Raw genomic sequence first — 24,223 nt, 5'->3', positions numbered from 1 at the left:
TTAGCTTTTTTTTTGACTGTTGCTGCCCATTGAGCTGATATTTTCAAAGAAATATCCACAATGACTCCAAGATCTCTTTTTTGAATGGTAACAGCTAATCTTTTTGTATGTATAGTTGGCATTACGTTTTCCAATGTGCATTACTTTGCATTTACCAGCATTGAATTTCCTCTGCCATTTTGTTGCCCAGTCATCCAGTTTTGTGACATCCCTTTGTAATGCTTTGCGGTCTGCTTTGGATTTATCTATCTTGAGTAATTTTATATCATCTGCAAATTTTGCCACCTCACTGTTTACCTCTTTTTCCAGATCATTTAGGCCTTGCAAATATTTTAGGACAGTGATGTCCAACCTTTTTACCCCATGGGCCTAAAATACTACTTTTTAAAAATAAAGGTGCCACAATCAACACAGAGGCAGATTCCCTGCCTTGTTCTGCTCTCTTTGCCTCTCCCAGACACTGCCTAAGGGAGCAGAAATCGCTCACACGTCTCCTGCTATAGAATCTCCAGCATAGGAATATTCCCAGGAGCAGAGCTGGCATAGCTGGTTGAAGAAGTGGTGGGAGGCATTGGAGGACCGGGAATTCCCTACTTCTTCCATGTACTGACATTATAACACTTAGATAAAAAGATGCAAGGTGCAGCTCACATTTTCTTCTTAAGACACACCCTTGAATGCACCTGTTTAAAAGGCTACAGGTTCCACACCACTATTCTGGGAAATGAAGATTAGTATGTTGCAGTTATTTGAAATCCTTTGTGTCTTCATGATACTCTGCAAAATGTTTCATCTCATAAACTACCACAGTGAAACAACATATTTAAAAACCCAATTACAAAAAAAACCTCTCCAAATAGTCTCTTCTACTTCATGAGCCTCTGTCTCTGCTGCATTTGGATCTAAACAGAGCTATATCATCATCTGACAAAGTGAACTGATTCCTGAGCATTTCTTGTACTGGAACATATTAATCAACTTATCTTTGTAAACTATTAACTTAAAGGATCTTAGCCATTTAAACTTTGAAACCGGTATAAAACAAGGATTAAATTAACAGGAAATCACATTATCTGCCAGTCTCAAAACAGAAAGTAAACTGAAAAACACTCTCACTTAGATAACTAGAATAAATCCTGTGTCTATGGCTCAGAGTAAAAATATTTTCCTTCTTTCACACAGATGCTGTGATACAAATAATTTTATTCTGCTAGATTATATTTAGGACTTCTGGTTTTCGGTTTTAACTGATAAACACTGATATAACAACCCCAATAGAAAAGAAAAGAAATTGAATGTTTATCCAGTAAACACTGGAAATGGTTACTAGTATGTAAGGGTTTGTCTGCACAGAGCAGTAATGCAGACTATGGGAATGTGATTTCTAAAGCATGCTATCATGTTGCACATTAATTGGCCCGTGTAGGCTCTGCTGGTGTGCACTAAAGGTTCCCTACTTCGCCTTAATGTTCGAAACAGCACTACATAAAAGTAGAACATTATAAAGAGATTATTCATTACAGTATATACAAAGAGAGAGCCCTGAAAACTCCTGATTTCTGGACATCTACGTAAAATTTAAAAATTGCTAAAAATAACCCCCAGTGAAATTTATAAATCCCCCCCAAAGAAGCCTTCATTATACTGTAAATGTCTTGTACAAAAATGGATACATTTTTATTTATTGAAATGGAATTGTGCCACACATGATTGATCTAGTCTTTGGCAGAACATTTTAAAAATTGTTACATTTGTAAATGCCTTATGCTTTTATAAAACAATTACTAATTATTCCTCCTACCATCCTTCTAAGAGAAAGAAGAAAATATTATTACAGCATGTTTGAGATATGTGTTAAAGGCCATTATTAGAGAAAGGGTGATGGCAGTTTACTGTAATTGTTCCATTATATTTAAGTTAGAACGCTTTTTACACACACCAAATTGCTATCAGTAGGAATATTATAAGGAACTTAATATATGTATAAAAGAAGGACCTTTGTGCATCAATACATCGTCCTGCGTTAGTTAAAAATGGTTCTGTTGAAGTTCCTTGACAGAAGGAACAAACAAACTAAAAAAAGTGTAAGTGCCCTCTCTTTGGGGCAGAGATCATCGTTGTTGCTGTATGTTTGTACAGTTCGTAGCACAATGGAGTCCTGGTTCATGACTAGAGCTTTTAGGGGCTATAGTAATACAAATAAATATAATATACCTCTCATTGTAGCATCTTCTTGGACTGCTTCACTCATTGAGCAAAGGACAGTTCCTCACAAAAACATTTCTGGGAACAATTGCTGAAACTTGAACACAAAAGACACCACATCTACTGAGAAAGGGAAACCTGTCCTAAGCAACTACCCAAGATGGTCAGTAAGAAACTGTTTGACCAACAGAAGTGAAACAAAATTATATTGGAAATGTGGAATAATTATAAGGGGCCCCATAAGAGAGGGAGATAACCTTTAGTGCAAGTTTCATTGTATCTCTAATTTTCAGTTAAATCAGGCAAAGAAGCTCTTCTACGGTAACACATTTACTATATAAGGTCCTGAAAAGGGTTACGGCTGGGTTTTTTAAACCCACCTCCTCCTGTGTACCTATCCTGGAACAGTTACAAGTACTTCCATTTTATTGTGTGTTTGTTTTAGAGAGGAGGCCAAGTCTGTGTTTCATATATTTTTCATGAGAGGCAAGGTGGCTGAGGTAGTATCTTTTACTGAACCAACTTCTGTTGGTCAGAGAGATAAGCTTTCAAGCTCACACAGAGCTCTTCTTCCCAGCTCTGTATAAGTGGAAAAGCTTGTCTCTCTCTCTCACCAACATAAGTTGGTCCAATACAAGGTATTACCTTGCCCACCTTCTCTCTCTAATATCCTGGAACCAACACAACTACACCATCACTGTATATACCTGTTAATACTGTTTCTCTTCTGTCATCATGTAATAAACTACACAGGTAAACTGCTTCCAGATTTTACACAATTAAGAAACATTATAAAGAGGGCTCTCTTCAAAACTGAAAGGGTACAGTGAGTAATGTGCATTTTATGGATAATGCATCCACAAGGATTTAAACTGGATGGATTAAAGCCAAGCATAGCACATCCTTAACAATTTAACCATGTTTCTAGATTTTCCATTCTATTGTTGTTCCTAAAAGCAGCATCAATTAAGAATTTAGGTAAAGGAGGACACACTGAAAGTATAATCTACTAAAGATTCAGTTCTGTCCTCTCCTAGTCGCCTCCTCCTCTCCCCAAGACAAAACAAAGAGACATTGGTGCTGTTGTTGCTGATATCCCAGAGTTACATCCACATTGGTAAAGAAGCCTGCCAAGCCTCTAAGAGCGTTTAACGAGGAAACGTTCGATTCACTAAACACACTTTGCATGTGTCTATGCGAACTCTGATAGTAAGGATAAATTGCAGTCACAGGCCTCCTGCGTGTACTGTAGAAGGAGAGGCATTTGTTTGAAGTGTGTCAGGCCACGCTTCAACAACCTCTGACGGCAAACACTATCCCTTCCCGCATTCCTCCATGTCTGCAATCTTACACCTCGTGCTTATTAGCAAACCCCCTCCAAGCCTGTCAGAAACAAATCCATGCATTAAAAAATGATTGAATGGACAGAAAAGCATTGGCTCAGGTTTACAGAAAGTATATTGATTCCTTGCATTGGCAAGAAGATTAATGCATTCAATGAGCATGTTCTGCAGCAGCTATTGGCATGTAACCGGAGCAGCATCCTGTTCCCACTGAACTCAATGGCAAAAATCCCACTGCTTTCCATGGGAGCAGGCTCCTTATAGATTAACCATTCCCTCCTTCGTGAATAGAAGCAAATACAGTTTAGCCCAGCAGAACTAGATGAATACCGTGCAATGTTTTGTGGTGCAGCAATGCAACCTCAGCACTAGCGCTGCGTGCATTAACCCGGTCCGCCCCCTTGCAGTGTGGCAGCAGAGCCCACTTTATGTGCAGAGTAACAGATGAGCCTGTGCCATGTACGCGCTTTGTGCTGCACCAGGGCAGCCTCCCTGCCGGCCAACGACTCCAGCCCGTACAGGAAGGGACCAGCACCGGCCGATCCAACTTTGCAGGACTGGAAGCGAGTTGCCTACACTGTGCAAGGGTTGCGTTACAGCCCTGCAGCCTCTGGGCCCTCACCCTCCCAGACCTGGCAGGCAGTCAGGCAGCAGCTCCAGCTCTCTCGCTAGCTCTCTTCGGTTCTACCTCGCACACATACATACAGCCACAGGATCTTGCACACGGGGGGAGGGGGGGGTCGCTTGCAGTGCTTTATAGATCCCTCCGCGCTTCTGCGAGTGTGTGTGTGACACTGACAACTCCTTGGGAAGTGAGTGGAAGGGAAGGAACTACTTTCAGGAAACTAGCTTGCCCTGGAGACACTGCGAGGGGAGGCGCTGCAGGCCTCTCTAGCGGCGGGCGGGGGGGCCCGAGGGGATTATTTTCTCTGCCGCCGGCCCCCTCCCGTGGTTAGTGGGTTTAAGCTGTGGCGGCGGAAGGAGCCTGAAGTCAACGCTTCCGCCCAGTTTTCCTGCGAGGAGGAGGTGGGAGGAGAGCGCGGGGCTGCGGCTAATGGAGTTGCTGCTGCTGGGGCCGGAACGCGGCTGCTGAACTTATCGCCGCCTCCGGCTGGGGGCTTCTCCCTTCCGCCCCGCCGCGGGACGCCCGCTGGCTCCTTGCCCCCATTGCCCCTCTCCGCACACAAACAGCCGTGACGCATCCCGCCGCCCCATCCCCCCAGCTGCCTCACAGCGCCTCCCCGCTCCACCCCCACCCCCCGGGGCCGCCCGGCTTGTTCCTCGCTCGGGGCTGTTGCTCGCGGAGGGAGGGGTGGGTGACTTGCCCCCGCCACTTCCTTCCTCCCCCGCTCCCCCCGGATCGCGGCCGCTGCTGGTCGGAGGAATTTCTGCCGCGGCTGCTCCCCTCCCCGCTGCCCCGGGGCGCGCTGCGAGGGGAGAGCCCGCTCGGCGAGGAGGCGGAGGGCACGGAAGGGAGCTGCAGCGGGAGATGAGCTGCAGCAGGAGGACGGCGGCGCGGAGTCCACTGCTGCTGGGAGCCTTCCTCTTCCCCCGGCGCCAGCCTGCTCCCATTGAAGACCGGAGGGGCTGCGGCTGCCACCATCGCTGAGGCAGGGGGCTGCGCTCCAGCGCCGGACAGCCAAGTCCCCTGCGGCTCTCGGATAAAAGACTTGCCCTTGCCCCTGCCGCGTTGCTAGTGCTTCCCCTCGGGGAGGCAGATCCGGGGGTTAACAATGGTGAGGTTTCTGGTGAGTTCTTGCTGCGCCTTGGCTGCGTCGGTGCTGCTGCTGCTCCATCTCGCTGTCGGATCGCGGTGAGGAGAAAATGAGCGAAGAGACGGCGACTTCTAACAACGAGTAAGCAAATATTATTAATCTTCGTCGGATTCCTCCGTTTCCTGGCTCCCCTGCTTTTACGTTTTGGCATTTCAACGCTGCATTGCTCTAGCTTTTTGGATGGTCTGTGCCCGTGTGTATATTGCGCATCAGTCCGTACCCGTACGGAGACCCTGAGGGTCTCTTCTTGTGGTTGAGGAGCTTCTTTCATAAAGATTGGGAGCCAGTCTCTATGAAAGTGCTGTGCAATTACAGCATGACAAAAAAGTGGCCAGGTGGCGTGTTGAAGGTGGGGAACGGTGGGGGTTTAATGTCCAAACATACTGACAGTGCACCCCGCTCTTCCACATGCCGCCTGGGATCAAATCTTATCTCCTAGATGTTGCACATGGAAACTAGGGTGTGGGAGCTTCATCCTGCAGGAGACTGCTTCTGAATTTTAATTGGATGACTCAATGTAAATAAAGTTTTTAAACCTTTCCCTAACGCTTTTTTTGGTTTGTTTTTAAATGAGCTGCTGTGACTTCTTTTTTAAGGGAAAAGCAAGTCTCTTACATTTTTAATGTACCTAGCTTGGATAATCAGTCGGCCTCATGTGGTTTTTAGATATTTGTCCTACCCATTTATCCTATTAGTCTGTGATACTTACATTTTGAATGGAGTGGAAGAAATAATATTCTACTAGTAAATGTGTCTTATGGCGTTGAAAAACAGAAGCGCAAAGTATTTTGCTGTGGGTTGATCTCAGTCGTTATCAGAAACACTTAAGGGTATAAAGTGCATAAGGGTTACTGTTGGCTCTGACTGCTACAGGCTGTGTAATCCTTTCCAGAATAATGATTTACAATTTAGTCATTTGCTAATAATTTGTTTTACGAGTGATGTGGCTCGTCATAGTGTAGAGACAACTCTTGGTGATGGAAAATAACCGTCGTGTGCTTTTTAAAAAAAATTATTTTAATAGCGAGTTAATTTATATGACAAAAATGTCATTGGCAGTGGGAGGCAAATTGTTATTTGTATGCATTCCTCTAAATAAAACCTTCATTCCTTAAGATATACCTCGTTAAGGAAAAGCATTTTTCTTTTTAAAACATTGACTACATTTTCAAAGTTGGATAACAAGAGTTTTGAGAAATCCTGAGCTCCAGTCTGTAAAGCACAAAGCATTACACTGAGGTGGTTTAGAAGGTGAATTGCTTCAGTATCGGTGTAACGAGGCAGAAGCAGTCGCCATGTTTTCTTTTTTGTGAATCGTTCTAATTTGCATACCACAATCTCCATTCATAAAAAAAAAAACCATTAAACCATCACCGTTGACATTCAACAAAACCTGCCTTTCAAATTGTAGAGGCCTTTTCCTGCACGTCAACGGACTGGTTGTTGTAGGAAGTTTGAACGTTAGGATTTCCAGGTCTACTTATATTTTTTTTTAAAAAATTGCTTGTTGACAGAATTATGTGGGAAATATCAGCTCGGGGAGGTGCTGGGAGCACGTGATCTACTCCATTCATAAAATACCTGGCTGTCCATTCACAGTGCAGTACACTGTCTGTACTGAACAGACTTGCAGATTAGATCTGCATAGAAAGAGAGAGACTAAGAAGTTTATGTTAGAGTTCAATGGGGGAGAGACTGCTTATTGCTAGGGAGCCTGGAGAAACCTGTACTTTTTGTTGCTGGTTTTCTTTTTTTGTTTTTAAAATAAAGATTGCGTTCAAAGAGACATTAATCCAGAAATCACTTCCTTTATTAAATTTCAAAATTTATTAAGGAAAGGAGTGTTAAGAAGATAATTAGGGTAATTTCATATTTAGGAAAAAGAAAAGGAGTACTTGTGGCACCTTAGAGACTAACCAATTTATTTGAGCATAGCTTTCGTGAGCTACAGCTCACTTCATCGGAGCTGTAGCTCACTAAAGCTTATGCTCAAATAAATTGGTTAGTCTCTAAGCTTTCGTGAGCTACAGCTCCGATGAAGTGAGCTGTAGCTCACGAAAGCTATGCTCAAATAAATTGGTTAGTCTCTAAGGTGCCACAAGTACTCCTTTTCTTTTTGCGAATACAGACTAACATGGCTGTTACTCTGAAACCTTTCATATTTAGGAACAGTGAATCAGAAATAAAATACCAAAAGACCAAATTTACCAGTGCATTTTGTTGCATTGCTTTCAAGACAAAATATTAACCATTTTGCCAATTCCCATAGCAATAAACAATTCAAATTATTTTCTATGTTATCAGTAGAACACTACTATTTATTTCTATATCAAGGAATATCAGATGCTAGTGTTTCTAATAAGTCTTACCTTAATGAGATGACATTGACTTGAAAATCACATCTTAGATAATGCTGTATCTTCTGTTAACTAATTCCTCAGATCGCTAAAATTGAAAAGTCAGTGAAAAGGAAATATTTTTCTCTTATATATAGTCACTTTCATATATAGACACTTTTCTCTTGCTGAAAAGACCTTTTTAAATATCAAAGGAGCAGAACACTTTTTAAAAAAAATTTGAACCAATGTAGAGGATGCTGTAGTACAAATTAATTTTTTTTAATTAGTGTGTTTATAAAATTTTGAGCATCCCAATTAAAAAAAAATCAAATATTCAGAGACATTTAGTTGTTAGATTCTAGTTACCCAGCCACAAAACAAATTGAATCTGAACCCCTTGTTAGAAGTACTGAGTGGGTTGCTGTGTTAAAATGCTTATGTACAGTGATAAACTATCCAAACAATATATTTAACAAATATATGACAGGGATGCTTTCTGGAGGGATTGGGGGAGTTTTGTTGTTAACAAACCAGCAGAATGATGTTTGAGTGATTTCAACAGTTTATCAGAAATGAGGGGTGAAAATTTGCTTATGGTATTTCAATTTGGGTCCATTTTTAATTTTTCTATGTACTTGAATGTAAACAGAAGACTAACGTAAAAATTTACAAGGCTCTGTCAACTTAAAGATCATTTTTCTGTGTGAACAGCTTTTTTTACCTACAAGGGTTGCAGGTAACACTCAAGATCACTATAAATGAAAAATTTAAAACAACTTTTTCTAATTTTTTCATTTTGTTTATTTACTTTGTGGTTTGACAGCACTTAGTTTCACTGTTTCATCTGTTTTGTATGTGTCTTTCACATAGCAACAGAGGAAAGAACAACATTATTACCTTAATGTATTCATCTACAAATTTCTCATCAAGTAAAGACAAATACGGGTACTTGGAAAGACATTTTGTTGCAATGTAAGTAACTGAGAACTCTGGTTGAAGCTTGGTCATTAGTCTTTGTGCTTGCAAAACTCCCATTCATGCAGAAGGACTAACGATTGGACTGTGTGTTTGTTCAGAGTTTGATCTCATCTAAGAATATATTGTAAATCTTACTGTAAATCATGTCAGTAAAATAAAAGGGCGTGAAAGTTAAAAGCTATATCAGGTGTCACTGCTTCTTGTGTTTTTAAATGACTATGTAGAAGGCAGCCACACAAAATTCTGCTTACTATGGACAGGGTATTTTTGTAGTTGGGAAAATAGTTTGTTTTTTGATTAGTTTTTGTTTTAATTTTCATCTTTGTGGTAAAGGGTAAACAAGTAGATTTTTTTGTGTGTGCCGTGCTGGGCCTGGCTTGGACCATTTTCATGGCAGTTTGACTTGGCTGATGGACAATAAAAATAATGTTGATTCATTTTTGTCATTTTGATATAGTGGAAGAGTGAAGATTTTTCTTGTTGCTCTTGGACGTGAGCTAATAATGTTGGTTTGAGCTATACATATTGTGAACAGGCACCTTGCAAAGTTTTACTTTTTCCTCTATGTACCCCATTCTTGACCAGAAGCACCCCAATAATTCCACCACTGGGCCGCCGTTGAACAGAATAAATTTACTACAAAATAGAGAGAGAAGGTGGGTGAGGTAATATCTTTTATTAAGCCAACTTCACCCGCCATGTCTCTCGCTAATATTCTGAGACCAACATGGCTACAAAAACATTGCATATGACCGTTAAAACTAAGTGGCATTTTTTTATGTGGACAAATAACCACTAACCTTGGATGAAATTACTAAACTCATTTTGTAATACAGTGCTGTTTTGGGACCCATTAGTCCAAAAGTAAGTGACATCCTATTAGCAGTTTTTTATCATTATTTCCTATTGTGTATGTTAGTTGCAGGTTGCCTTTCACTGGGTGAAGTGGTGCCTGGTTCTGCAAGCCCTCTTTACTGTTTCTCCTGAACTCAATTTTGGGGGTCATTTGTGCATATTGAAGGCTTGTATATTTAGGCTCTGATTTGTAAATTGTTCTGAGATTCTTATGGATGAAAGGTGATCTTATGTTCATATTGCCTTCTCATTTCCTTTAACTGTCAAGTCAAATATTTCCCCTCTTTAAGTGTTTGTTTAAAAAAAATTTTTTTTATGATGGAGGTATGTTGCTGTCCATAGTTTGACAATGAAAGGACCGTGTTCTCAGAGAGGTATATCAATCTGTCATGTCATGACAGATCTGAGCTATCCAATTGCAAGACATACACACGGAAGACTCAGTGTGGGGGGAAAAAATTGTTGGGTCAGATGTATCCCCCAAAAACTAGACTAGCTGTTTAAAATAAAATTGCAATAGAATTAAACTTTTTAAGTTCTAGGAAAATATTTACATTTTGTTTTAGATTTTGTACAACCTAATTTTATTTTTAAAGTATCCCCTTGTATTTCCAGCCAAAATATTGAATGATTAGGTTAATATGAGACCTTGATCCTGGAAATGAAACTAACTAGTCTGTTTTCATTGGTGGGTTTTTGTTTTGTTCTATTTTGTTTAATGCATCTTTGCAGCTTGGACAAACTCTCTAAATAGAAGAAAAAATTAGATTTCTAAAATTTCTGTCCCTTTTAATAGTCTAATGTTTATTTGTAGTACAAGTAGGATGTATATAAAATGAGAGATTTTAAAAATGTAAATTGATAGTGTCCCTTCTGAATTCACTAATTAGGTTGTCACTGCCATTTTATAACTTTGTTTCTTTCTGGGGCATAGTTTGTTTAGGAGTCCTGGAGAGTCCTTTCCAATTTTATTGGCTCTCTCATACTCTTTACTTGGCCTTATGTCCCAGCTATTACTCTGAAGGCAAATGAACTTTCAGGTTACATAATAATTTGAGAAGTCAAGAAAAACCACTTATGGGTCAGCTTTAGCAGCATTCCTTGATTGTTGTGATATCACAGAAAAAATTATTCTGGGATGTCATAGTAGAGCTGGAGCCAGTGGCATTATTTGGAGAAACTAAAGAAAGTTGTTGTTGTTGTTTGTGTTACATATTCAGTTGAACTGAATAGTGGGGACATTCAGTATGTATTTTGGAACGTCATCCAAGACTGCCATCACATGAAATATATGGCAGAATGTGGGTAAAACCACAGAGCAGGAGACGTACAATTCTCCCCCAAGGAGTTCAGTCATAAATCTAATGCGTTATTTTTTTTAACGAGCGTCATCACCGTGGAAACATATCCTATGGAATGGTGGCTGAAGCATGAAGGGACATATGAATGTGTAGCATATCTAGTATGTAATGCAATGCCAGCCACAAAAGTGCTATGCCAGTGCCTGTTCTCACTTTCAGGTGACATAAATAAGAAGCGGGCAGCATTATTGCCCGTAAACGTAAACAGACTTGTTTGTCTTAGTGATTGGCTGAACAAGAAGTAGGAACGAGTTGACTTGTAGGCACTATTTCTGATAGGATGAGGTCTACTAGTTCTACTGTCTTGAAGGACATTGTGACCAGAAACAGTCAATTCAACTCACTAACTACAAGTAATTTTTCCTTTGTTTAATAAATCAGCATTATATATAACATTTTTGATAAACCTTTTTTCTTATGTAGCCAGCACATTTAATAAAAATATGCTGTTTTTGTGCATTAGTAATCTAATCTGAATTTCCATTCAAATAGAGCTTAACACAAATCAGAAGTAAAATATTAATCATTTAGTAAATAAGAAATGCATAATTCACCATTTTCTAACATAAAAATGTAAAAATTGAGAATCTGGATAAATTAAGTTAAAATATGTAATTACTGGCATTACAATTATGTACCTTATCTTGGTTAGTGGGGGTGGAGGGGAGGCCAAATTTAGCATAAAGGTTATGTTTAGTTACATATATGTATATTTTAATGGTTTCCAACCAATGAGAATCCACCATACTTTGGGGAAATAACTAAAAGTACAATTGCAAAACAAGATTAAAATTAATTATTTAAATAAAGGTTTCCTGCTTGCTGATTTAAATCAGGATTACAGTTGATTTTATTGCTTTGATTTAAATGAATCTGCCCTGCAGAGAAGTGATCTTGTATTTCTAAGACAAGGGACAATGTATTTAATGCATACAAAAAAAAAAATCAGAAAGAAATTACAGTATGTATAGAGTTTTACATGACATAAATGACATAAAAATATCACATAAAGTAGTATGAAATTTTGTGCAGGCCTAAATATGCAAATATACTCTGCAGATTCCCCCTGGGTTAAGTATGTTTTAGGGAATCTGGAGAGAACACAGGAACTGCCATATTGTATTGGACCTAAGGTCCATCTGTTCTAGTACTGTCTCTCTGACAGTGGCCAGTACAAGGTGCTTTAGGGGTAGGTGTAAAAATCCCACAGTAGGTACTTGTGGAATATTCTACCCCTATATTAGGTCTCGTCTCATAATTCTAAATTTATTTAAGCCATGAAGCACGTTATCCCTTTCACACAATTTTCATCTTCAATTATGATGATAAATTCTGGATATTCTTGATATTAACATTCCTTCTTGAATCTTGTTAGTTCTTGGCCTCAACTTCCTGTGGCAATGATTTCCTTGGCAATTCCTTGAATTGCATTTGAATTTCCCACCTATTAATTTCTTTGGATGTCCCCTTGTTCTTGTGTTTATGAGACAGGGAGAACAGAAGTTCCTGATTCACTTTCTTTATGCCATTCTTTATTTTACATACTTTTATTTTGTCCTCTCTTAATCATCTCCTTTTCCAAGATAAACAGTCCCAACATTTCATCCTTGCTTCATATGAAGTGTTTCCATATCCTTGACTCATGCTGCTCTTTACTGAAACCCACTCTAGTTCTGTTGTATCCTGTTTGAAATGGGATGATGAGTAATATACCCAGTATTGCAGATGAGACCCCACCACTGATTTAGAAAAAAGCATTTTAATTGTAGTATTCACAATCCCATTCTTCATGCTGCTTAACATTTTGTTCGTGTGTTTTGGTTTTTGGTTTTTTTTTTACCATTGCCTCACACGGAGCAGAAGTCATCACTGATCTGTTTGCAGTGATGCCCAGATCCCTTTTCTGAGGAAATAAAGAAACCTTTAGCACAGTATACTAGAAAAGCTTACTTATCAAGCAACTGAGAAGAATAGGTGGAATAGCTTATTTATAAAAACAGCTATCCTGCATAAGAGTAGCACGGGAAAATATGGATCACCTTGGTTCTCCTTTTCATGTATCCAGTATTGAATAAGAAGAGAACAAGTTTTTGACTCGACATTAGCTTAAGAAGAAGCAGTTGGTGGCCCATAAAAAATTGCTGGCCCATATCTCCCAGTGGCTTTTGTTCATATGTGCCACTGGGAACATGAATATGGTACATGTCTTTATCAAGAAGGATCTGTAATAAAGACCAACCTCTAGATCTAGGGAGGGCTTTGGACACATTTTATCAATGTAGAGACCAAGACGACATTTTTTGGTCTTGAATTCATCTAATCCTTACCTACCATTCTCATAATCGTAAGACTGTAAGGGACCATGAGAGGTCATCTAGCTCAGTCCTACCATGAGTGCAGGGCACTAAGTATTATCTAGATTCTAGGCCATCCCTGTCAGGTGTTTGTCTAACCTGCTCTTAAAAAATCTCCAACAGTGGAGATTCCACAACCTCCCTAGGAAATTTATTCCAATGACTAACTACCCTGACAGGAAGTTTTTCCTGACGTCCAACCTAAATCGCCTTTACTGCAACTTAATCCCATTTCTTCTTGTCCTATCCTAGAGGTTAAAGGAGAACAATTTTTCTCTCTCCTTGTAACAGCCTTTTATGTACTTGAAAAGTATTGGCCCCTCTGAGTCTTCTCTTCTCCAGACTAAACGAACCAAATGTTTTCAATCTTCCCTCATAGGTCATGTTTTCTACACCTTTAATAATTTTTGGTGCTCTTCTCTGGGCTTTCTGCAACTTGTCCACGTTTTTCCTGAAATGTGGCTCCCAGAACTGGACACAATACTCGAGCTGAGTCCTCATCAACATAGAGTAGAGCGGAAGAATTACTTCTTGTCTGTCTTACAACACTACTGCTGCTATATCCCGAAATGGTGTTTGCTTTTTTTTTTTTTTTTTTTGCAACAGTGTTACACTGTTAACTCATATTTAACTTGTGATCCACTATGACCCCCAGATCCCATATTGTTGGTCTATTATTTCAGTTTATCAGCTATAAAAATGGTGGCTTGGATACTATTTTATTTCTACTCTTGGCCTCCTTTAAGGTAGACAGAATTAATATCAATTTCTTCAAGTATGTCCTTGAAGGGAGGAAAATGCATTTAAGTTCTAAACACTGAAGTTCACTATGAAAAGCACCTTTAGTTCAGTTGTGAGTGGTTTCTTGCATATGATTGCAGTGCTGAATAAAATCCCAACTCAATCCAAGTAAAGTAGGAGAAGAAGAAAAAAAAAAAGTCATTCCCAAAGTAATAAATCATGATCATTGTATTTATAGATTCTGTCAGTCGTGCGGAAATAGAAAAGAACACATGAACATTAAAAGCTTCTATTCCACTGGTTCATAGTGCCACCGCAGATTCATTAAAAATAGATTAAATAAGTGTATAGCAAGCTTGAAAAAGCTGCACTTAAACTCAGTAGGTTGGGACCTAATTCCCTTACAGGCAGATAGACCAAAAGCCACAGATGTCTTAACTGTATCCTGCTTCCTAATATTGACAGAACACTTTTTGTGCCACACATGTTTATCTCAGATGTACTTGCTTTTGAAGATTTACTTTAAAATAGTATTAGAGTTTAACCCAAGTAGACATTACAACTATATTGTTTCATCTCATGATGTTTGTGTTAACTTGAAAGGGAAAAAGTCCATGTGTTGTCATTTTAGTGCCTCTTCTGTAAGAATGTATTGCTTCTGACAACGTAACATTTGAATAAAGCGATTAGTGATATGATGCCACAGAAATGTAAGTAGTTGTTCTCTTCCCTCTGACAAGCGCAGACTTTAGTTCAGTGAGCAACGCAAATGACCAAATAATACGATCCCAATGTGTGTCACAGAAGAACGTCACAAACAGTACCAGAATTTGAAATATCATTTAGTTAAAGAAAGAGGATGAAGGAGACTTTCAAAGATGAGAATAAATGCATAAAAGTAAAAACTGATGTGTTCACCACCCTTTACAAAGTTCCACCCCAAATTCCTAATTAGTATATGCATTTTTTGAAAAGCCAAATATTTCTCTATTTAAAACACTAAAATGAATATTGTCAACTTGCATTTTTCCCGTATTTAATTTTTGTAAGAACAAGCTTCTCTTAAACTTGTAGAAATGCTTCCCTGTTCATTTTAAAATAACTCAGTAAAGAACAATTTTAAACAAACATTCACCTGTAACGTGTGACACCCTGGCATTGAAGCTGAAATTGATTATGAACAGAAATGAAATTGACTTATTTGATTTTTTTTTTTTCAGGAGCTGAGACTAATGCAGAGAGTAAACAAGAAGCACAGTGAAGAGTAAATTGGATTTGTAAAATTATCTTACTAATTTATATCCTTCTTAGTAATATAGCCACAAAAGTTTAGGATAATTTTTAAAACTGACATGTCCTATTTTTAAAAGGCTAAAACAGAATCAATAAGGTGTGGCTCACAGCATGATATGCTGCCTGTGATTTCCAACTCTAGAAAAGCACAGCCCTATTTTTGTGAAGTGGCGGGTCCTGAATGGCAGCAGGAATGGCTTCTGCCATGCCATTGACATTCAGGAAGGCAGTGGATAAAAAGGGCAGTGGGGAAGGAGAGCACTCAGGTTGCTCTAATTTATGGCATCTTTATCTGGCTGCCTGTGGGCTTGTCTGCAGTCCAGAATTACTGAAGTGCTCCATGTTCTGGTGCTTCCACTCCTTCTCCCAGTAAACTACTATGTTGAGGCCACAATGGAGGAGCAGCATAGTGGCATGCATGCCAGCTCTATGCTGTGGGATTCTTTCTGTGGGCCCCTCTTCTCCCCTTATAGCTTCTTACACATCTGGAATGTTATAAAGGGGTAGTAGCAGGGATTAGAATCTGGTCCCAGGTCTCCAGTAGGATTTATCCAGTACTTAATCATACTTCTTTGAGAATGAATATGATTAAGCTATTTGTTTGGCAATGCTGTCGTCTCCCCCCCCGCAGAAATAAATCCAAAATTCCCAATTCCCTTCATTCCTCTGTCTATCAAATACTTGTAAGGCAATGGCAAAGTGTGTCCTAACTCCCTTTTTGGTGTCCAGAGGATAACTGCCACTTCTGTTACAAGGTACTCATGTAGCTCACTTGTAGGAGGTCTGTGCTGTGGCTTTTAAAGTTCCTGGGCTCCAGCCCATGTAGGCAGTTACTGTGATTCCACATTATGGCATTATTGTGTTTTCAGTTGGGTCTTTAAAAACACTTGCAAATGGCATACAAAAACATGCCCAAAGAACATTAATATTGCAAAGTCAAGCACTCAAAAGTTTGAAAATGCCAGCATTTGCTTTTTTAACCTAAGTGTGTAAGCAGGAAGACTTCTGACAGGGTTGCAGAGCCAGGAATAGAACCCTCCAGTACAATGCCTTAAACACAAGGAAACATCCTTTCTCTTCTTGCAGCCCTGTGCCTCCTTCACTGTTCGTCCTGCGGACAGAATGAGGCAAGAGCAGAACAAATAGCATGTGATCATATAATTAGACTATCATGCTTATGATCAAAGGGCAGAAATAGGATTTCTAGCCTTAATTCTGACACTATCAAACTCCTGAGTAATGTACTTTGAAACGTTGACCTTGTCCTAATGGTTTTTTGTATGTAATTTAGATAGAATTTTACTCTGATTCTTTGCTTCATATACTAATCAAATTGTCTCTTGTTTACTACAGTTTTCAGATATTAGTGGTGTTACTCCTGGGCAAGTCTGTACAATACCCTATAATATTTCTCGCCTGGATTGTTGTGAGCCGCTTCTTAAAACTCTTTGGCTTGATGGTACTTTTTCTGTGCATAAAAGGATATTTTAATACTTACCTGGAAGATGAGTTATAACGTATCAGTTTGGAAGTCTCTCTTATATTCACCCATTCCTTTCTCTTTCATTGAGTGAAAATTTTTACTCTTAAATATGCTTTAGTCATATTCTTTTCTTAGTCTTCCTAAAACATTAGCGTGATGAGGAGAATCACATAAACATTTGAGCTTTGTCTTTCTGCCTAATTGGTAGTGCACACCTGACAGAAGCACACTTTACAGGTAAGGGTTAGGGCCAATGTATTTTACGGTGTCCACTAATTTGGTGCTTCATTTATTGGGCTCTCTACAAAACTAGTGCCAGGCTTTTTTTTTTTTTTTGCCCCCCCCCCCCCCCAAAAAAAAAAAAAAAAAAAAACGTACAAAGCACCTTAGTTGAAGTAAATGAGATTTCTGGGTGCTCACCATGTCTAAAACGGATCAATAGATGTTTTAAAGGAGATCCTAAAAACTGGTGGACACAGTTGAAAACTTTGGCCTTCCTCTATTTTTTACTGAGATCAGTGAAAGCATATTGAAATGATTTTTAAGAGATGGTGAGCACCCAAGGGGTCAGAATAAGCTGGTGGGAGCTGCAGATGTTCAACACTTCTAAAAATGAGGCCCTTGATGCATACAAAATAACTAACTAGAAAATAAGTCCCTGCAGATCAGCAGGCTGAATTTTAATTCCCCTTCACCTGTGCCACCTTTCAGGAAACTTAATTTTTTAGTAGGTTAGTAACAAATGTTATCCTGAACTTCTCTAGTTTAAAACAGCTAAGATATCAATACTATGTTATCATAAACTTGAAACATCCTCTTGTAGAGCCTGTTCCTCCCCACCCCCCAGTCCCCACCCTCAACATTTCATACACTGTTGCTATGGCAGTGGAAAATAATTCTGCATGTTAACGAGCCCATGTTAGGTATTGGAGGCTTTTCACAAATCAGTTAAGTGCTTGCCTGGGGCACTGAAAATTGAGGCTACAAAACTATAAAAGCCACTTACTAACTAGAAGTGGCAGAAACATTTTAGAGATTAGGGAATCGTGCTCTACCATTTGATATAGACACTTCAGTATTCTATGCAGTGATATTTTCTGTTTGAAAACAATAGCCAAAAAAGTTGGAACAGTGTTACTGCATCACATCGTTAAAATATATTGTTTCCCTATAGTTTGTATTATAGGTAAGCAGCACAGAGCATTGGTGTGAAGGGAGATGCTCGTGTAAGTATTTTATGGGTATGTTTGTCTTTAATGCAAAAATACACCTCCCTTTGTTTTAAAATGTACCTTGCCCCTTACTAAGTTCTTGGGGTATTAAGTGTACAGTTATCAGTCTCTAGTTTTTGATGTTAATGTGTCTGCCTTCTAATGCAGCGAAGATAGAATGCACCCACGTTAGTTGCTATGAAGTAAGGTGAAAATTATTACATTTTCATTTGCTAATTAATATCTTGAACAGGAGCTTGTGTACATAGAGCAGTTATTCCAGAATAAGGTAGAGGGCTATAGCTATTCAAGTGCTGTAGCTATTCAAGATTAACTCTCTGTTTGGACACTCTTATTCTAGACACTCTGTACATTGGTCACTTTTCCCATATATACAAGCCCAAAAAGTTCTTCTCTGCACTCTTTCCCCCCCCCTTCTATCTCCTGATCATTTTTTGTAGATTTGTAGATTGCAAAGTCACCAAGTCTGACCTTGTATAATATAGACCACAGAACTTGCCAAAAATAATTGCTAGAGCATATATTTTAGAAAAACATCCAATATTGATTTTAAAAGTGTAAGCAATAGAGAATCCACAGCAGCCCTTGGTAAATTGTTCCAGTGGTTAATTACACTCTCTGTTAAAAATATGTGCCTTACTTATAGTCTGAATTTGTTTAGCTTCAGCTTCCAGCCACTGGATCATGTTATACCTTTCTCTGCTAGATTGGCGATCCCATTATTAAATATTTGTTCTCTATGCAGATACGTAAACTGTAATGAAGTCACACCTTAAACTTCTCTTTGTCTCAAGAAGCTCAATCTATTAAGCTTAACACTGAGGCATGTTTTCTAATCCTTTAATTTATTTTTGTGGCTCTTCTCTGAACCTTCTCCAATTTATCAATATCTTTCTTGAATTGTGGACACCAGAACTAGATACAGTATTCCAGCAGCAGTCACAGCAGCGCCAAATATCAGGATAAGAGAACCTCTTCTCCTACTCAAGATTCCCCTGTTTAATACAACCAAGGATTGCATTAGTCTTTTTGGCCATAGCGTCACACTAGGAGCTCATGTTTAAGCTGATTATCCACCACAACTCCCAAATCTTTTTCAGTCATTGCTTCCCAGGATAGAGTCCCCCATCCTGTAAGTATGGCCAACGTTCTTCGTTTCTAGATGTATACGTTTTCATTTTGCTATATTAAAACTAGGGCTGTCAAGCAATTTAAAAAATGAATTGTGATTAATCGCACTGTTAAACAATAATAGGATACCATTTATTTAAATATTTGTTTTCTATATTTATCAAATATATTTATTTTAATTATAGCACAGAATATAAAGTGTAAAGTGCTCACTTTATATTTTGGATTGCAAGTATTTGCACTGTAAAAAAAACAAAAGAAATAGTATTTTTCAATTCACCTAATACAAGTACTGCAGTGCAATCTCTTTATCAAGAAAGTTGAACTTGCAAATGTAGAATTATGTACAAAAAAACTGCATTCAAAAACAAAGCAATGTAAAATTTTAGCCCCTGGAAGTCCACTCTGTCCTCCTCCTTGTTCAGCCAATCGCTAGACAAACAAATTTGTTTACATTTGCAGGAGATAATGCCTGCTTCTTGTTTACAACGTCACCTGAAAGTGAGAACAGGTGTTTTCATGGCACTGTTGTAGCTGGCATCGCAAGATATTTACATGCCAGATGCGCTAAAGATTCATATGTCCTGTCATGCTTCAACCACCATTGCAGGGGACATGTGTCCATGCTGATGATGGCTTCTGCTTGATAATAGTCCAAAGCAGTGGGGACCGACGCATGATTATTTTCATCATCTGAGTCAGATGCCACCAGCAGAAGGTTGATTTTCTTTTTTCGTGGTTTGTCTTCTGTAGTTTCTGCATCTGAGTGTTGCTCTTTTAAGACTTCTGAAAGTATGCTTCACACCTTGTCCCTCTGAGATTTTGGAAGGCACTTCAGATTCTCAACCTTGGGTTGAGTGCTGTATCTACCTTTAGAAATCTCACAATGGTCTCTTATTTGCGTTTTGTGAAATCTGCAGTGAAAGTGTTCTTAAAATGAACCATATGTGCTGGGTCATCATCCAAGACTGCTATAGCATGAAATATGTGGCAGAATGTGGATAAAACAGAGCAGGGGACATACAATTCTCCTCCCAGGAGTTCAGTCATAAATTTAATTAACGTATTATTTTTTTAATGAGCATCATCAGCATGGAAGCATGTCCTCTGGAATGCTGGCTGAAGCATGAAGGGACACACAAATGTTTAGCATATCTGGCATGTAAATACCTTGCAATGCTGGCTGCAAAAGTGCCATGCAAATGCCTGTTCTCACTTTCTAGTGACATTGTAAATAAGAAGATGGCACCATTATCTCCTGTAAATGTGAACAGACTTGTTTGTCTTACCGATTGGCTGAACAAGAAGTAGGACTGAGTGGACTTGTAGGCTCTGAAGTGTTTTTTTGAGCAGTTATGTAACCAAAAAAAAAAAATCTACATTTGTAAGTTGCATTTCACAACTAGGAGATTGCTCTACAGTACTTGTATGAGGTGAATTGAAAAAATACCATTTCTTGTATCATTTTTATAGTGCAAATATTTGTAATAAAAAATAATATACTCTTTGATTTCAATTAGAACACAGAATATAATATATGAAAATTTAGAAAAACATACAAAATATTTAATAAATATCAAGTGTTATTCTATTGTTTAACAGTGCAGTTAACTCAAAAATCAATCACAATTATTTGCAGTTTTAACTGCAATTAATCGACAGCCCTAATAAAAACATATTGTTTGTTTTGCACTCAGTTTACCAAGAGATCAAGATTGCTCTGTATCCCCTGACCTCTTTATTATTTACTATTATTTATTATTTATTTATTTATTATTCTCCTAATTTTTGTGTCATCTGTAAACTTGATCAGTAGTGATTTTTCTTTTCTTCTAGGTCATTAAATAGCTTAAGGCTGAAAACCGATAATCCCTGCACGGCCCCACTAGGGAATAACATCCATTTGTTGCTAACGCCTCATTTATAATTACATTTTGAGACTTCTCAGTTATCCAGCTTTTAGTCCACTTCATGTGTGCCATGTTAATTTTATATCTTTCTAGTTTTTAATCAGAATGTTGTGCAGTACCAAGGCAAATGCCTTACAGAAGTCTAAGTAAATTACATCAACACAGTTACCTTTATCAGTCAAAAAATCTAAAAAATTTAAAAAAAATTGGTTCTGTTTTCCACAAACCCATATGGATTGGCATTAATTATATTGTTGTCCTTTAATTCTTTATTAATAGAGTGCTTTCAGTTTTTTTTGCCTGTCATTATCCAGGTCATCCCGTTTTTCCTTTTGGAATTTCCCCTGTGTTCCAAAGCTTATTGAAAATCAACATTGATGGTCTAGCAAGTTCCTCAGCCAGCTCTTTTAAAACTCTTAGATGCAAGTTATCTAGACCTCCAGATTTAAAAATGTCTAACTTAGTAGCTGCTGTTTAACATTGTCCTGAGATACTGGTGGAATGGAAAGAGTGGCATGACTACATCTGTCTGTTTAAATACAGAACAAATATTTATTTAACACTTCTGACTTTCCTGCATTATCAGTGATAATTCTAACATTTCCATCTAGTAATGGACCAATAGCATTGTTAGTATTCTTTTTGTTCCTAACGAACTTTAAAAAAAATCATTCTTATTGTCTTGAATTCTGCTGACCATAGATTTTACCTTCTGTGTCTCTTTGCTTCCCTTATCAATTATCTACAAGTTCAAGCTTCTGATTTATGTTTATTACTATCAACTTCCCCCTTTCTTCCATTTGTTATGTATATATTTTTTTTTTGTTGCTTTCACTTCTCCTCTAAACCAGGTCCATCTCTCTCTACCCCCCCCCCCTTTTTCTTTGACCTTCTGCCTCGATTTCTGGGTTTGGGGGCTTCTAGTAGCATTTTCCGATTTTTAAATTTTTCCTCCCAGTTTTTAATCCTAGTCTTTGGGTTCCAGAAACTCCAAGCCTGTTGGCCACTCTTAAGATAAAACACATAATGTGTGTCTCTACATTTCAAGCCTCTCTGCTATTAAGGACACCTTACTGTACAATGACTTCAGAGTAGCCATTTTTAAGCTTCTTTCCTTGTTAAACAGACTACTTATTTCCTTGGGTTTTATTTTTAGTTAAGAAACTAAGACCCTGGCCAGGTTCTCCCCAAGAGATTTTGGCTGGTTTAATGAAAACCTTTAGGACTTCACTTGTAAAGCTGTTATCCTAGTGCATTATCACAAGCTAGGAAAAATCCTATTGTCAGTCAGCCTGGGACAACAAAAAATGGACCAGATAGTAAAATTTAATTTCTTCATTATTGTAAGGTCCATACTGCAATTTGTGCACCATATCTACTATAATTTTCAGACCAGTTTTATTAACTTTTTGATTTTTATGAGCTCAGTCCCAAGTTAGTTCATAAAATAAGGGTTCTATTGTATGCATTAATGTGGTACAAAGTGTGCCTTATTGGGTTTATTAAATTTAATAAAATACTTAATGGTAAATGCAGGTACATGTGGGGAAGATTTTTTTTAAGGAAGCTTATTCTGAGTCTTAAGGGCTTCTTTCTGTTAAAAAGATTGTCAGCTTTTTCAGCTCTCATCTCTAATTTACCTGTGACTTGGTTTAACTCCTACAGCTCCTCTTTTTTCCTCCTCATAAGAATGTATTGTTCCTATAAAAGTGTATTTCCTTGGGCATCTTTGAATCCTAAATGTGTGGTTTTGTACTGTGCAGTGTCTTTTCATCATTCTGCAGTAGAAAATGAGTTTCAGAGTTAGAGGAAGGCCTGTAGTGCGGATCCTGGCTACTATATAGAGCAGCTTTTCTGTTCACCTCGCAGCTGCTAAGCGTTTTATTTTGCATTTGTTAGAGGATGGGTTAGTAAGTGTCGTCATACGAAACAAAAATACAACTTGATTAGTCAACTAGTGTCAGTTGTTAAAACAGAAATTAAGTCAGTTATTTTCTCCTGATAGAGAAAAAACTATTGTATTCTATTAATTTCCCTTTAATTGAGTACATAACCTGAATCCATGATTGCCTGGTCTCCTTACTCTGATGTCTGTCTACTTTAAAACTTGTAATTTAGTCATAATAATTATAAGATCATGTTACATTTCTGGGGTTAAATCTATTTGACACATAACCCATATGAGAAAAACCCTTAACAAATAATAGTGCTTTCCATGATAGTTTAAGCTTTAGTTAATATTAGGATTATTAAACCTGGTTTTAAGGAGGAATTGCAGTTTATATCATAATGGAATATTTTATACTTTTGTTTAAACCATTGTTAAGTAGAAATTTCAAAGTTAGAAAGATTATCCTAACTTGATCAGCAAGACTAAAGTGTAACTATGTGTGTGGAAAATGTGCAGACTGGTAGGACCCTTGAATTACTTGGGTATCAAGTTTAAGACAAAATGAGGAACAGTTTTCACCATTCCAGTCACTTAACAGCTACATTGGAACTTGTAAAGTTTAGGATGCAGGGGTGTTTAACATCTTTTTTCCATAAAATTATGCAAAAAAAGTAAAAAAAAAAAAAAAAAAAATTATGCTTATGCTGTTGTTGTTGTAGTAGCTAGGTATCAAATCAAGCAAAATAAAATGTTATGAGGATAACATTAAAACAAAACCCCGCAGATGACATTTTCATCTGTGCTAAAGTACAGTGTTTTCAGTAGAAAAAAAAAAACCCTTTCCCTGATGTCACTTAGCAATTAAAATCATTCAATCACAGCAATTGTGTGTGTAAATAATTTGCTTAAACCTTGCAAGGGGGAGGGAGAGACAGTGAATACTTGGCAAGGACAGAGATATAATTGACCACTGCTACTAGCTTGCTTATAACATTGGTATGTGGTGAAATTTTAAGACTTTGTTTGGAGGTTTCATCGTTAGAAAAATGTTGAATTCATTTTTAATCACTTAGCAATCAGATCCTTTAGGACTTCACAAATACCATTTAAAAATACTGGAGTTAAGTTTTTCCTTTTGCTTTTCCATAGATAGAAGCTTTTTGTCTACATCAACAGTAAGAATTGTATTAACTTCCTAATTGTGGGTAGGGAATAAGGATTTGGTCTATTATGAATCTGAATGAATGTTCAGATCAGTTATAACCAATGAAATTTTAGTAAGTAATCTTTCCTGTTCTGAAATGTCTTTCCAGATTTAAAGCTCTGATATAT

The 24,223-nt window shown here is 38.0% G+C and overlaps 1 protein-coding gene across 1 annotated transcript in view; it reads left to right on the top strand.

Annotated features, from left to right (window-relative positions):
* The first annotated feature begins 4,865 nt into the window (after window positions 1-4,865).
* Window positions 4,866-24,223, top strand: part of SPRED1 (sprouty related EVH1 domain containing 1) — a 116,717-nt gene continuing 97,359 nt past the window's right edge. The window contains exon 1 of the mRNA XM_077818940.1: window positions 4,866-5,404. Within this exon, the coding sequence (XP_077675066.1) occupies window positions 5,373-5,404 (32 nt within the window). The 5' untranslated portion in view covers window positions 4,866-5,372. The remainder of the gene's footprint in view (window positions 5,405-24,223) is intronic.

This window comes from Eretmochelys imbricata, chromosome 6 (assembly GCF_965152235.1).
Source record: "Eretmochelys imbricata isolate rEreImb1 chromosome 6, rEreImb1.hap1, whole genome shotgun sequence".
Classification (NCBI taxonomy): Eukaryota; Metazoa; Chordata; order Testudines; family Cheloniidae; genus Eretmochelys; species Eretmochelys imbricata.
This window is presented reverse-complemented; position numbering and strand designations above follow the sequence as displayed.